Source organism: Phaseolus vulgaris, chromosome 5 (genome assembly GCF_051622355.1).
Source record: "Phaseolus vulgaris cultivar YP4 chromosome 5, ASM5162235v1, whole genome shotgun sequence".
NCBI lineage: Eukaryota > Viridiplantae > Streptophyta > Magnoliopsida > Fabales > Fabaceae > Phaseolus > Phaseolus vulgaris.
In genome coordinates, this window is record NC_143502.1 from 44,106,518 (window position 1) to 44,118,370 (window position 11,853).

The 11,853-nt window shown below is 35.2% G+C and overlaps 2 protein-coding genes across 2 annotated transcripts; both read left to right on the plus strand.

Moving 5' to 3' along the window:
• The first annotated feature begins 2,028 nt into the window (after positions 1-2,028).
• LOC150027711 (uncharacterized) lies at positions 2,029-4,120 on the plus strand. Its single transcript, XM_090302970.1, has 5 exons — positions 2,029-2,587; positions 2,645-2,936; positions 3,164-3,554; positions 3,605-3,712; positions 3,770-4,120. The coding sequence occupies exons 1-5, from the start codon at positions 2,029-2,031 to the stop codon at positions 4,118-4,120; spliced, it is 1,701 nt and encodes a 566-aa protein (XP_090159096.1).
• A 4,643-nt stretch (positions 4,121-8,763) lies between these two features.
• On the plus strand, positions 8,764-9,652 carry LOC150027712 (uncharacterized). The gene has a single exon (XM_090302587.1). The coding sequence runs from the start codon at positions 8,864-8,866 to the stop codon at positions 9,602-9,604; it is 741 nt and encodes a 246-aa protein (XP_090158713.1). The 5' UTR covers positions 8,764-8,863; the 3' UTR covers positions 9,605-9,652.
• The last annotated feature ends 2,201 nt before the right edge of the window (positions 9,653-11,853 follow it).

An 11,853-nucleotide genomic window follows, 5' to 3' on the forward strand; every position in this document is an offset into this window, starting at 1 on the left:
AACCGCCAAAGGAAGCGCGTAATCAGAACCGGAGGGTGGAGGGCTCTAAAAAAGTTTGGAGCCAGAAGGAGATGCACCGTTCATTCACAAAAGTGGTTATGTCTGGGAGTGCGAGTTTGCCTCAGGGAAAAAAGAGTGATGGTGAACAAAAGGAGCTCGAATTTGATTTGCCTTGTTTTAAGGTGGACGTGGAGCCATCATTGTGGCTCGAGAGTTGTTTTATTGGGAGGTTCTTGGAACTGTCTAATTTTCAGGCAGTTAAGGAGAGTGTTGTGGTGGGTGGTTATGGTTCGTTAAGTCTTAGCTATCTTGGAGAGAATTTTATGCTGCTAGCTGGTGATGGTGAGATTTCTGTCGCGAAGGTCATTGATGATAACAAAGAGTGGTTAAGGGATATCTTTGATTCTCTTGTCCCATGGGATAATTCTTTCTCCGTCTCTGGTAAAAGTTGCTTGGGTTCGAATTAGGGGTTTACCATTGATGTTTTGGAATAGACAATGCTTTGAACTCATTGGGGAGTTAGTAGGAAAGTTTATTGAGGTGGATGAGGCGACGGAGGCACGAGAGATTATTGAGTTTGCTAGATTACGGATCAAGATTCCAGCGGGCGGGAATGCAAATGTGGTAAAAAGTATTATTATAAATGATTATCGGTGTCGGATAACCTTTGAAGAAGATACGTGTCATCGTTTTTCTCAGCTTGGTTGCAGTAAGTGCATGGAATGGGGGCAACTGTCTGAGGGGAGTTCGGAGGCACGCTACTTAGTCACTGATGATGAAGATGTGGTTGAGTCCGTGTTTTTGGACATTGGAGGAGAAGATGATGGAGCTAAGGGCAACTTAGTTTTATTAGAAGATCCAGAGTTCATAGATTTTTCTTCTAAAGTTGGTGTAGACCTAAAAGAGGGAGTAATGACTGTTTTGGGAAGCCAAAACAATGAGTGGGAAAGGTTGGGAAGCCAAAACCGTGCATGGGAAAGAATGGAGATGGGCGGCGCATTTAAGGGGGTCCAAAACCATGTGTCAAGTGGTGTAAATGAGAGTAGTTCTGGAAAAGAAGGGGGGTGGTCTGATGAGTTTTTCTGTGTTGGGCCTACTTTGGCCCAAGTACACGTGGTTGGTGGGGCGGAGCAGCCATTGGTTTCAGACCCATTTGCAGACGTGGCAGACCATGTAGGTTTCCTTGCAACATGCGACTTTGGGGTGGGCGGAGAAGTGTATCCAAGCGGCGTTGCCCTTGGTGGTACGCCAGCCAGCGACGACGCGGTGGCTCCAACAATGTCAAATACTCTGCCTACGAAGGGGTGGTCGAATAAAGCGGAGATGAAGGTTGACGGCGACACCGTTAGTTACGTCAACGATAATAGTGACGACGCCTCTTGGGCACCTACTGGGTGCGTCGCCGTGTGACGAAGGTGGCAGCGGCACCCGTTTATAGAGACAAAGGGCTCGAGGTCACCGGCGGAAGAGGTCTAGGTTACGACGAGCATTTGGGTGGTTCGCCGGCGGTGGAGGGTTTGTCTGCAGCGGCGGACGGAGGAGAAGTTGACGGTGCTAATAGGAGTGTCGGGAAGGAGTCAGTAGGGGCGGTTGAGATGGTGTTTTCGACGGAGGCAGCAAGTGGAAAAAGACTTGGCAACACTTTATCTAAAACCAGCCTTAAGAATATGAGAAAGAAAGTCGCTCTGTCCTCGCTGGCGGGTAAAAGGTTAGAAACTACTGTCTCTTCTATTTCTGACAATGATGTAAGGAACTGTAATAATCGTTATTGGCTGGAAAATAAGGAATCGAAAGCCCAAAAAATTTGGAACATGGGAAAAGTTTTGGGGTTTTCGTTTGCTGGGAAGGAAGAAGTGGTAGTTAAAAATTTGCAAGCCTTGGAAGCTCGGGACAGAGATAACATGTTGCTCAAAAGGAAGGAGAGTGTAGTTTCTGATGATGAAAATAATTAGTTTGAATGTGAAGGGGTTAGGAGGAAGTAACAAAAGAAGATATCTAAAGGAGTTGATTTTCAAAGAACAGGTAGGAATGGTGTGTATTCAAGAGACTAAGTGTTCTGAGTTCGGAGAAGAGAATTGCTTCAATATGTGGGGTTCTAATGAAATAGACTGGATTGAAATTGGGTCTATCAATAATGTTGGTGGGATTATTACTTTATGGAGGAGGAGTTGTTTCCATTTATTAAGCTCTGTTAATGGGAATAATTTCTCGATTATTGAAGGGGTATGGAAGGTTGGTGACGGAGTAAGAGTAACTATTGTGAATGTTTATAGCTCAGGTTCTCTGAAGGAAAAGAAAGCGAGTTGGGATGAAATTAATGCTCATAGAGCGTGTCAGTTAAACAGGATCTGGTGTGTAGTAGGGGACTTCAACTCAATCAGAACAAAGGAGAAGAGGAAAAGTTTGGCTATGGGCTTGAATTATAATAGAGAAATGCGGGATTTTAATGAGTTTATTGGAAAGGCTGAATTAATGGACATTCCGATGGTTGGTCAGAAATTCACTTGGTATAAACCGAATGGTACTGCTAAAAGTAGAATTGATAGAGTCCTTGTCTCTAAGGAATGGATGGAGGAGTGGTCGAACAGTAAGTAGTTCGTACTTAGTATATCTATTTCAGATCATTGTGCTTTGGTAATTAAAGATTCCTGTCCAGATTGGGGTCCGAAACCTTTTTGCAGTCTGGATGTCTGGCAAAAAGACAACAAGTTCCGAGAGTTTGTTCGAAGTAAATGGCTTAGTTATGAAGTTTACGGTAGGGGTTTGTTTGTCTTCAAAGAAAAATTGAAGAAGCTAAAATATGATTTAAAAGTATGGAACAGAGACGTGTTCGGAGATGTTAATCTGAAAGGGGAGATTTTAAAAAAGAAAATTGAGGATTTTGATGCTCGAGATGATGCTGGTGTCTTAGATGAGGAAGGCAGAGTGGAGAGGAGGTATTTGCTAGCAGAACAAAATGAAAATGCTTTTAGACAAGAAACAATTATTCATCAGAAAGCTCGCCTTAAGTGGTTAAAAAATTGTGACCTTAATTCAAAGTTTTTTCATTCGACTGTTAAATGGAGGAGGGCAAGAAACGGAATTAATTGACTAGTAGTTGATGGTTGTGGAGTGAAGATAAGGAGGTGGTTAAAGGTAAGGTTAGGGCCTTCTTCAATGCCAGATTTGAAAGTGTTGATGGGCTTCAAGTCAGGTTGGATAATGTGCCTTTCAATTCTATCTCTGCTGCTAATAATGAGATGTTGGTCAGTACTTTCTCCGAAGAGGAAGTCAAGGAGACTGTTTGGGATTGTGAAAGCTCGAAAAGTCCTGGTCCGGATGGATTTAACTTTGGGCTCATCAAGTTTTGTTGGGAGTTTATTAGGGAGGATATCCTGCTGGTCGTAAACGATTTTGCTATAGTCGGAAAATGGCCTAGGGGGACAAATGCGTCGTTCGTGTGTCTGGTCCCTAAGCTGGAGAATCCACAAAGTTTATGTGATTTTAGACCTATTTCTCTGGTTGGATGTCTATATAAGATCATACCGAAGTTGCTATCTCTGAGGCTTAAAAAGGTGATGAGTAAAATCATTGACTCGAGACAGTCTACGTTTCTAGCTGGTAGGGAATTTTGGATAGTGTGTTGGTGGCCAATGAAGTCTTAGAGGAGGCAAAAAGGAGGAAGAAGAACTGCTTATTTTTCAAAGTGGATTATGAGAAGGCTTATGATTCGGTAAGGTGGGATTTCATCAGTTATATGCTTGAAAGATTAGGTTTTTGTGAACAATAGATTGCTTGGATTAAATCTTATCTGGAGTCTGCAACGGTATCTGTGTTGGTTAATGGCAGTCTGACTAAGGAATTCGTTCCTTCAAAGGGTTTGAGACAGGGTGATCCTTTGGCTCCGTTTCTTTTCCTTGTTGTAGCTGAAGGTTTAGCAGGAGTGGTAAGGAATGTTGTCTTGTTTGACTGGGTGGAGAGTGTGGAGGTTGGGAGGAATAAGGTTAAGGTTAATATGCTTCAGTATGCAGATGATACCTTGTTCTTCTGCAAAGCAACAACCAAAAGTGTTTTCTGTTTAAAATCTATTCTGACTTGCTTTGAGCTGGCTTCAGGTCTAAGTGAACTTTCTGAAGAGTAGTATTGGAGGTGTGGGGTTGATACTTTCACGATCAGTTGTTTCGCAAAAATGCTTAACTGTGAAGTGATGAATTATCCTTTCAAGTATCTTGGGTTTCCTGTTGGGGGATGTCACAAAAAGGAAGCGTTTTAGGATGGGGTGGTTGAGAAGATAAAGGAAAGACTGGGAAGATGGAAAGGCAGATTTATCTCGATGGCAAGAAGAATTTGTCTGATTAAATCTATTCTCTCTGCTATCCCCTTGTTCTATACGTCTTTGTTTAAAATTTCTGCTATTGCTAGGAAGAAGATTGTGAAAATTCAAAGAAACTTCCTATGGGGTTGGAGGTCAGGTGGGCGAAAGATTGCGTGGGCTTCTTGGGAGAAGGTGTGCGAACCCCGTGGAAATGGTGGTCTCGGGGTTATTAATATTAAATTTTTCAACATTGCTTTGTTGGGGAAATGGATTTAGAGGTTGGGTTTTTCCAAAGGTGGTATATGGGAGGAGGTGGTAGAATCTAAGTACGAGGGTTGGAGAAAGTTGAAAGGGCCAAGTTCAAAAACGATGGGGTCCCTTTGGTGGCGGGAGCTAAAGGCGATTTGGTCGATGGAGGAATGGGGGAGAGAGTTCGACGACCGTTTCAATTGAAAAGTCGGTAATGAGAAGGAAATTAGGTTTTAGGAAGATAAATGGGTGGGCGATTTGGAGTTGAAAAACAAATTCCCAAGGTTATACTCTCTTTGCAGGGATGAAGATGAGTTGTTGGAATGTTGTGGGGTCTGGGAAGAAGGAGAGTGGAACTGGAAGTTTGGGTGGAGAAGAAATTTATTTGATTGGGAGAAGTCTCAGGTAGACCAACTTTTTGAAGAAATTAGAGGTTTGAGTATTGATTCGGATATTGATGACTCGTGGGTTGTTGTTCTTTTTGCCCCTTGTTTTGGTTGCAGTAAGTTTGTATTGGGTTTGTTTTGAGTTTGTATGGGTTTGTTTTGAGTTTGTACGGGTTTGTACGGGTTTTTTAGTGGTAGATTTTTTTGTCTCTCTCATTTTGTTGGTTTAGGAGACCTGAAATTTGATTCATATTATATAGGTACGTATAAGGGTTGACTCACCCCTTAAATGGTTCCTGTTATTCAATCCTTATTGCTAATAAAAAAAATGTGTATACAAGACTTATTTAGTGGTATTACTTTTTTACATTTTTAACTATTAAAGCATTCTTAAATAATTCTAAAAGTTATTTGCTATCTATTAAATATGTTCTAAATTAAAATAATAATAAAATAATAGAAAGAAAGATCACTTCCATCCTAAAATTATTTTTCTTTGATTTTAAATTTGATATACAAAATATTGCACCTATGAAATATAAACAACAAAGTAGTAATGAAGAGTTTTATAAACTGATTTTATTAGGTCGAGTTAGTCTTAAAATTCAGTTCTTAATAAAAGTTTTTTCTAACATAAAAATCGTAGTAAGTATTTTCAAATAAAAAATCATTAAATAGAAATCAATTTTATATGAAAAAATAATTAATTATTATATTAACTAAATTAGTTTTTATTATTGATAAATAATTTCTAAATTAATTTATATTTAAATGATTTTCCTGTAATAATATTTTATTTTATGTCGTTATGGAAAATCTAAGTCCATGAATGCACGTTTCTCTTTAATTGGAAAACAAAAAATAATTCAGTTTTCTTCCTTTTAATTTTCCGAAATTAAAATATTAAATATCAAGTTCTCATCTAGCCAGAAAGAGAATAAACGCAATAAGAAGAAAAGAAATATAAGAATTATACTCCCACTGTGATTATTCTATTAAGATCATAAAGGATAGATGCTCCTTTCTAGCATGATATTGATAATTATAATGTATTATTCTATATTGATAATATAGGATCGATTCTCTTTTTTTATTGGATACAATATATTATTTTCAATTTAGAAAAAAAATATTTTGATAACTTTCTACCTATCTTAATTTGACTATTTTAAATATATATATATATATATAAAAGTAAATTTTAAAACACCATCACTTTGTTCAAGATAAGAAAAAAATAATAATTATTTTTTATCAGTAAAGAATAAATAAATAATAAAGATATTTCAAAGATACTTCAATCCTTATACAAGTAAGTCATCATGTGATTCCAAACATAAAACATATCAAAGACAGAATTCCAAATCAGATTAGAGTAGCACAATCATAACAACCTAAGACTTCTAACATCCAAAAATAAAATCAACACAAAAACTAATCCAAACTAACTACATATATCTATCAACATACCTTGCAATTCATCTAAACCCATCTTTTGTTTGTTCAACCACCTAAAGCTTTATGATAGATTTCATGCATATCAGCGGCTTAAGGCACCAGTTAGAATACGATAAGCTTGCAAGACGAACCTTGAAAGTCACCCATGACCAAACCTTCAATTGTGTCATTATGAAAGTCTCAATATGGTCTATCCTACCATTTTTAAAAATGATATTGTTCCTATGCTTCCACAATTCGTCTACCACTGTTATCCACACACATTATCAAATCTGATTACCAATTTTATTGAGTCCACTCAACTTAAAATTTATAAAATGCCTTTTTGGTTCCCAATGATTTGTCGACGCTAACCCTATCCACTCATAGCACATAGACCACATGAGTCAAGCAACTCTACAAGTGCAAAAAACATGGGACATTGTTTCCTCTTCCTCCCCACACAAACTGCAAATGTTACTTACTATACTGATCCTTATTCTCTCCAAAATCGCTTTAGTCGCTAACTTATCTTCCATGACCCTCCATGTTGTGAAGTGAGATGAAGGTTACCTTTATCCCCAAAAAACTCTAATACATGGTCACTTCTTCTTTTATCGGCAAGAAGCAATACAATTAAATAGACCCACTTCATGGGTGGTCTAACCCTTATACAGAATACAAGAGTTCAAAGAGTACTTTTCCATATACATATCAAACCAAAATGTAACCTCCTACTGTCTGCCTCAACACTACCAACTAAAGTAGAATTAGAAATATCAAGGATCAACCCTTATAAAGACATTAAATCAAATGCATACATACCAAGGGTTCTAGGCACCCGTCAGAGAACGAGAAGCTCGCTGACAGTATCTTTGAATAGATCTAGGACCAAACCTTAACCTGTGCTAGGGAAAAAACTTCAGTATGATCAACCACTCCACACCTTTAAATAAACAATTATTCATGTGTCTCCAAATCTCACTAACCAATGCAATCCAGACATTGTCCATAATAAAATTAACTGAAGTAGACGCATCTAGAATCTTGAAATGGTCAAAATGAGACCCAGGATCAATAAGGTCGACCGAACGCACCCCTAACCTGTTATAACAATTATTCCAAATTAGCCAAGCAACTCTACATCCGAAGAACAAATGGTTTGTTGACTCCTCTGGTATCCTGCACAAGCAACAAAGATTGCTTTCGACCCCTATACCTCGTCTCTTCAGATTTACCATACAAGCAACCTTGTTTTCAATAACTCTCCAAGTTGTGACTAGGGATGACAAAGCGAGGCGGGCCGTGCAGGCCGGCCCGCAGCCCGCTGGTAAAAAACGCGAGGCGGCCTAACCTTTTCAACCCGCTAACCCGCAAGAAAAAAAATGGATGAAAGTTCTTCTAAGACGGCATCCAATGTTATTGAAATGGAAGAATGTCAATAATGTTTATGTTTAATGTTTTTGAATTAATGTTTATGTTTAATGTTTTGGAATTAGGTATTTTTAATGTTTTGGAAGTGGAAGAATAGTGATATTTGATATTTATCTTAATGTTTAATGTTTTGATGTTTGACTATGTTTGAAAAGGAAGAAAAAAAAATTTAGGTTTGATAGTAACAAATATATAGGTTTAATTTGATAATTTCTTAAGAACAAAATGTAAACAAAAAAATTAAAAAAAAAAAAACGCAGGCTGGCCCGCAAACCCGCGGGCCAACTCTTATGCGGGGCGGGTCGAGAATTCTAGCCCCTAGTTGAGACGTGAGCTAAAGGAAACACCTTAATCCTCCTGAAAAACTTGTACCTTCTCGAGTCTTCCTCGCATCCCTCTCCCCTTAAAAATCCATAAGCAAACCTAACTAAAAACTATGCTGACTCACTATTCTTCCAAAACTCATTTGTCTGCTTTTTCCAACTCAAGCCTCTGGTTGGAAATCATCTCTAAAAGTTGGCTTGCTTGATCCTCCTCCCAAGCAAAAAAACCATTTCTCCACCTTAAATTCCACTCTCAGCATTAACCCATATTTTGAGAATCACATAGATTTGCCTCGATAAGAAAAATAACATCTACTTTTGAAGTCTTTTACATCTACTTTTGAAGTCTTTTTGAGAATGCCCATGCCCAATTATCTGACCCCAAAACTGAACATCTTTCCCGTTTCCAACCTTCTAATTCCGACAATCTTCAAACTTCCCTCCTCAAACCTCCAAACTTTCATTAAATATCTCCATAAAAAAATATAACTTTGCTAAATACATCCAAATATGAAAATGGGACCATATAAAAAGATGCTGGATAAGATTTTCTAGGTCTACGATTAGAGATGCTCTTCGTGGTTCTTTTAACATATAATTCTTTGCCTTCTTTTAACACTTGGAATCTGTGTGTAGGTTCAGTTTTACCTATAAAGGAACATGCATGCAGGAAGACCGGATTAGAGTCAGAGAGCTGAGAGAAAGAAAAAAGGTTAGAGTGAGAGCAGACGTTAAAGACAATGGCAGGAAATAAGAGCGTTGTGAGGTTCATGTCTAGCGGTTATCCGTTGGAAGTGAACACCAAAATGCAGAAATTGGAAGATGAAGATGGAACCACCGAGTTCACATACTCCCTCGGTAACACCCACGTAACTATGAAGATAACCGAAAAGATTTGCTCCTCCGGTGGTGTAAAACAAGTCTACATCGACCTCTTCGAGAACAGTGGCAAGGGTTCTTTCGCTAATCTGAACCTGCGACTCTCGGAAAACAAGAGGTACGGCATTTTATGCAATTTCATGAACACTACGTTCGGGGGGTCCTATAATTCGATTAAGAATCATTACTACGCGCCACCTTTACCTGAGAGAGAAGTGGTTCGTTACTATAGTCTTGAGAGTGGTTGCGGAGGGTGTTTCACTCTGGAGAAGAAGAAGCACGAGTATGGTGTGGTGGTGAGGGTGAAGGCCACGCACGATTTCATCGTGGGCGAAGAGACCATGCACGTGAAAGTGAAAATAGGGTATGATGATGGTGGAAGAGAAAAAGGGTTGAATGTTGAAGTGGATGGACCAGTGAAGCTTACGACGGAGTATGTGAACTACGTCGTTTCGAGATCGGAGAGGAAGATGTGGACTGCGATTGAGGCAAGTAACGACGCCGTTGAGACCGGGCGCAAGGGTATAACAATGGCAGTTCGAAACCCAACCCTAAAACAAAAGGAAAACTCAATCGCCTTACAAAATGATATTACATATTAGAATTTTAAATTAAAAAGTAAAATAAATGCAATATTTTCAATATTATTATTTTGAGTTGTGTGTATTTTATGTATGTCAAAATATATGATCACTCAAACATCTCCAGTTAAGCTCTCATGCTATATACAACTTCATACATTTATTTATTTATATATATATATATATATAATAAAAGATAAATTTATAATTAAATAGTATAGAAAAATATTAAAATAATAGTATTAATAATTGTAACATGATTGTATAAAAAATATAGTTTGTAAATATATTATTATCTAATTTAAGTGAATAATGTATTGGTTAATTGTAAAGTTTATTGAAATTTTCAGGTGTATGTATTAATAGTACTTTTTTGCATTTCTAATATTAAAGTATTAAAGGATTCTACGAGTTAGTTGTTATCTAACGAATATATTCTAAATCAAAAGGAAAAAAATAATAGAAAAAGAAATCAATTCAATCTTAAAATTATTTTTCTTTTAAATTGTAAATTTGATATAGAAAATATCACCCTATGAAATATAACGAACAAAGTAGTATGGGAGGTAGGTTCTCACAACAACTGCAATATTAAAATGGAGAACTATAAATCCAACTACTTCAACGTCAAACAACATATTTTAATAATTCATCTCTCACTTTTATCCCTAAATCAATTTCCTATCTAGCACCATCTACATCTTTATTTCCCTATCTAGCACTCTTTTGTTTTTATTTCCCTATCTAGCACCCTTTTGTTTTTATTTCCCTATCTAGCACTTTTTTATTTTTTATTTCCCTATCTAGCACCATTTTAAAAATAAATAAATAAATAAATAATAAATTATTATTTTTTTATAATTTTAATTTTGAATGCATTAAAAAATAAATATTTTTAATGTTTAAAATAATTAAAAATATAATTAATAAATAAATGAGTTTTTACAAAATAAAAATAAAAAAGTAATAAATTAAAAATGTTTAGTTTAAAATTATTTTTTTTTAAAATGAAGAAAATAAAAAATTAAACTCTACAACAACGTAAAAGTTGAATCTATAAACATAAATTAGTATTTATTTTTATTATTATTGATTATGTAATCATGTTAATTTCAAGTAAAAAATACAGGACATATTTATAAAAAAAACCAAAGTCAATTAGTATTAATTAATAGTGGACACATAAATAATATTGAAGTGTTTACTGCAAAATTCTAAAAAAAACTAATACAAACGTTACACTTAATGCTTAAAAATGAGAAGAAAAAAATGCAAAAATAAATAAGTCTAGAAAATAAAAACAACAACAATAAAATAAAAACAAAAACCATAAATAAATAAAGATTGACAAAAAAATAATAATAACTAAAAACATAAAAGGTATAAAATAAAGGAAAAACAAAATAAGATAAAGATAAAAGATATAAAAAAAATCAAATAAATCAAAACAAGATAAATATAAGAGATATAAGGCACTAAATAAGTATATGTGGATCATAAAAAGGAAAATAGATGAGAGATGATCATTCATTTAATATGTTCTTCAATGGTACATTAAATAGTTTGTGCGAAATGAAACATAATTAATGACGAAAAGTAGATGGTGTAGTAATGTTGGGACACGTTCTTCTTGTGTGTCCTGGTGTTTGACAATATTATTATTTTTTCTGCCATTCTTTATTTATTTCTATTTATGTTTTTATTCAGTAATTATATTTCTAACTATTTTAAATACTAAAAATATATTTTTTTAATGCATTCAAAATTAAAATTATAAAAAAAATTACGGGATTGTGCAATTCTCGTCATTAATTATGTTTCATTTTGCACAAACTATTTAATGTACCACTGAAGAAAATATCAAATGAATGATCATCTTTTATTTATTTTCCTTTTTATAATCAACATATACTTATTTAATATCGCCTTATATCTTTTATCTTTATCTTGTTTGAATTTTTTTTATATCTTTTATCTTTATCTTATTTTGTTTTGCCTTTATTTTATATTTTTTATGTTTTTAATTTTTTTTTTTTGTCATTCTTTATTTATATTTATTTTTTGTTTTTATTTTATTGCTGCTGTTTTTATTTTCTATACTTCTTTAGTTTTGCATTTTTTTGGTCTCATTTTTAAGCATTAAGTGTAGCATTTGTATTAGCTTTTTTTTTAGAATTTTGCATTTAGGGTAGACACTTCAATATTATTTATGTGTTCACTATTAATTAATACTAATTGACTTTGGTTTATTTATAATTATGTCCTGTATT

What these genes read in the sequence shown, in the direction of transcription:
- LOC150027711 (XM_090302970.1), top strand. Translation starts at nt 2,029, where the DNA reads ATGGTGTGTATTCAAGAGACTAAGTGTTCTGAGTTCGGAGAAGAGAAT. An exon ending in TATCTCTGAGGCTTAAAAAG is followed by an intron (nt 3,555 to 3,604) that starts GTGATGAGTAAA and finishes TCTAGCTGGTAG; the next exon opens with GGAATTTTGGATAGTGTGTT. An exon ending in ATGAGAAGGCTTATGATTCG is followed by an intron (nt 3,713 to 3,769) that starts GTAAGGTGGGAT and finishes TGTGAACAATAG; the next exon opens with ATTGCTTGGATTAAATCTTA.
- LOC150027712 (XM_090302587.1), top strand. Translation starts at nt 8,864, where the DNA reads ATGGCAGGAAATAAGAGCGTTGTGAGGTTCATGTCTAGCGGTTATCCG.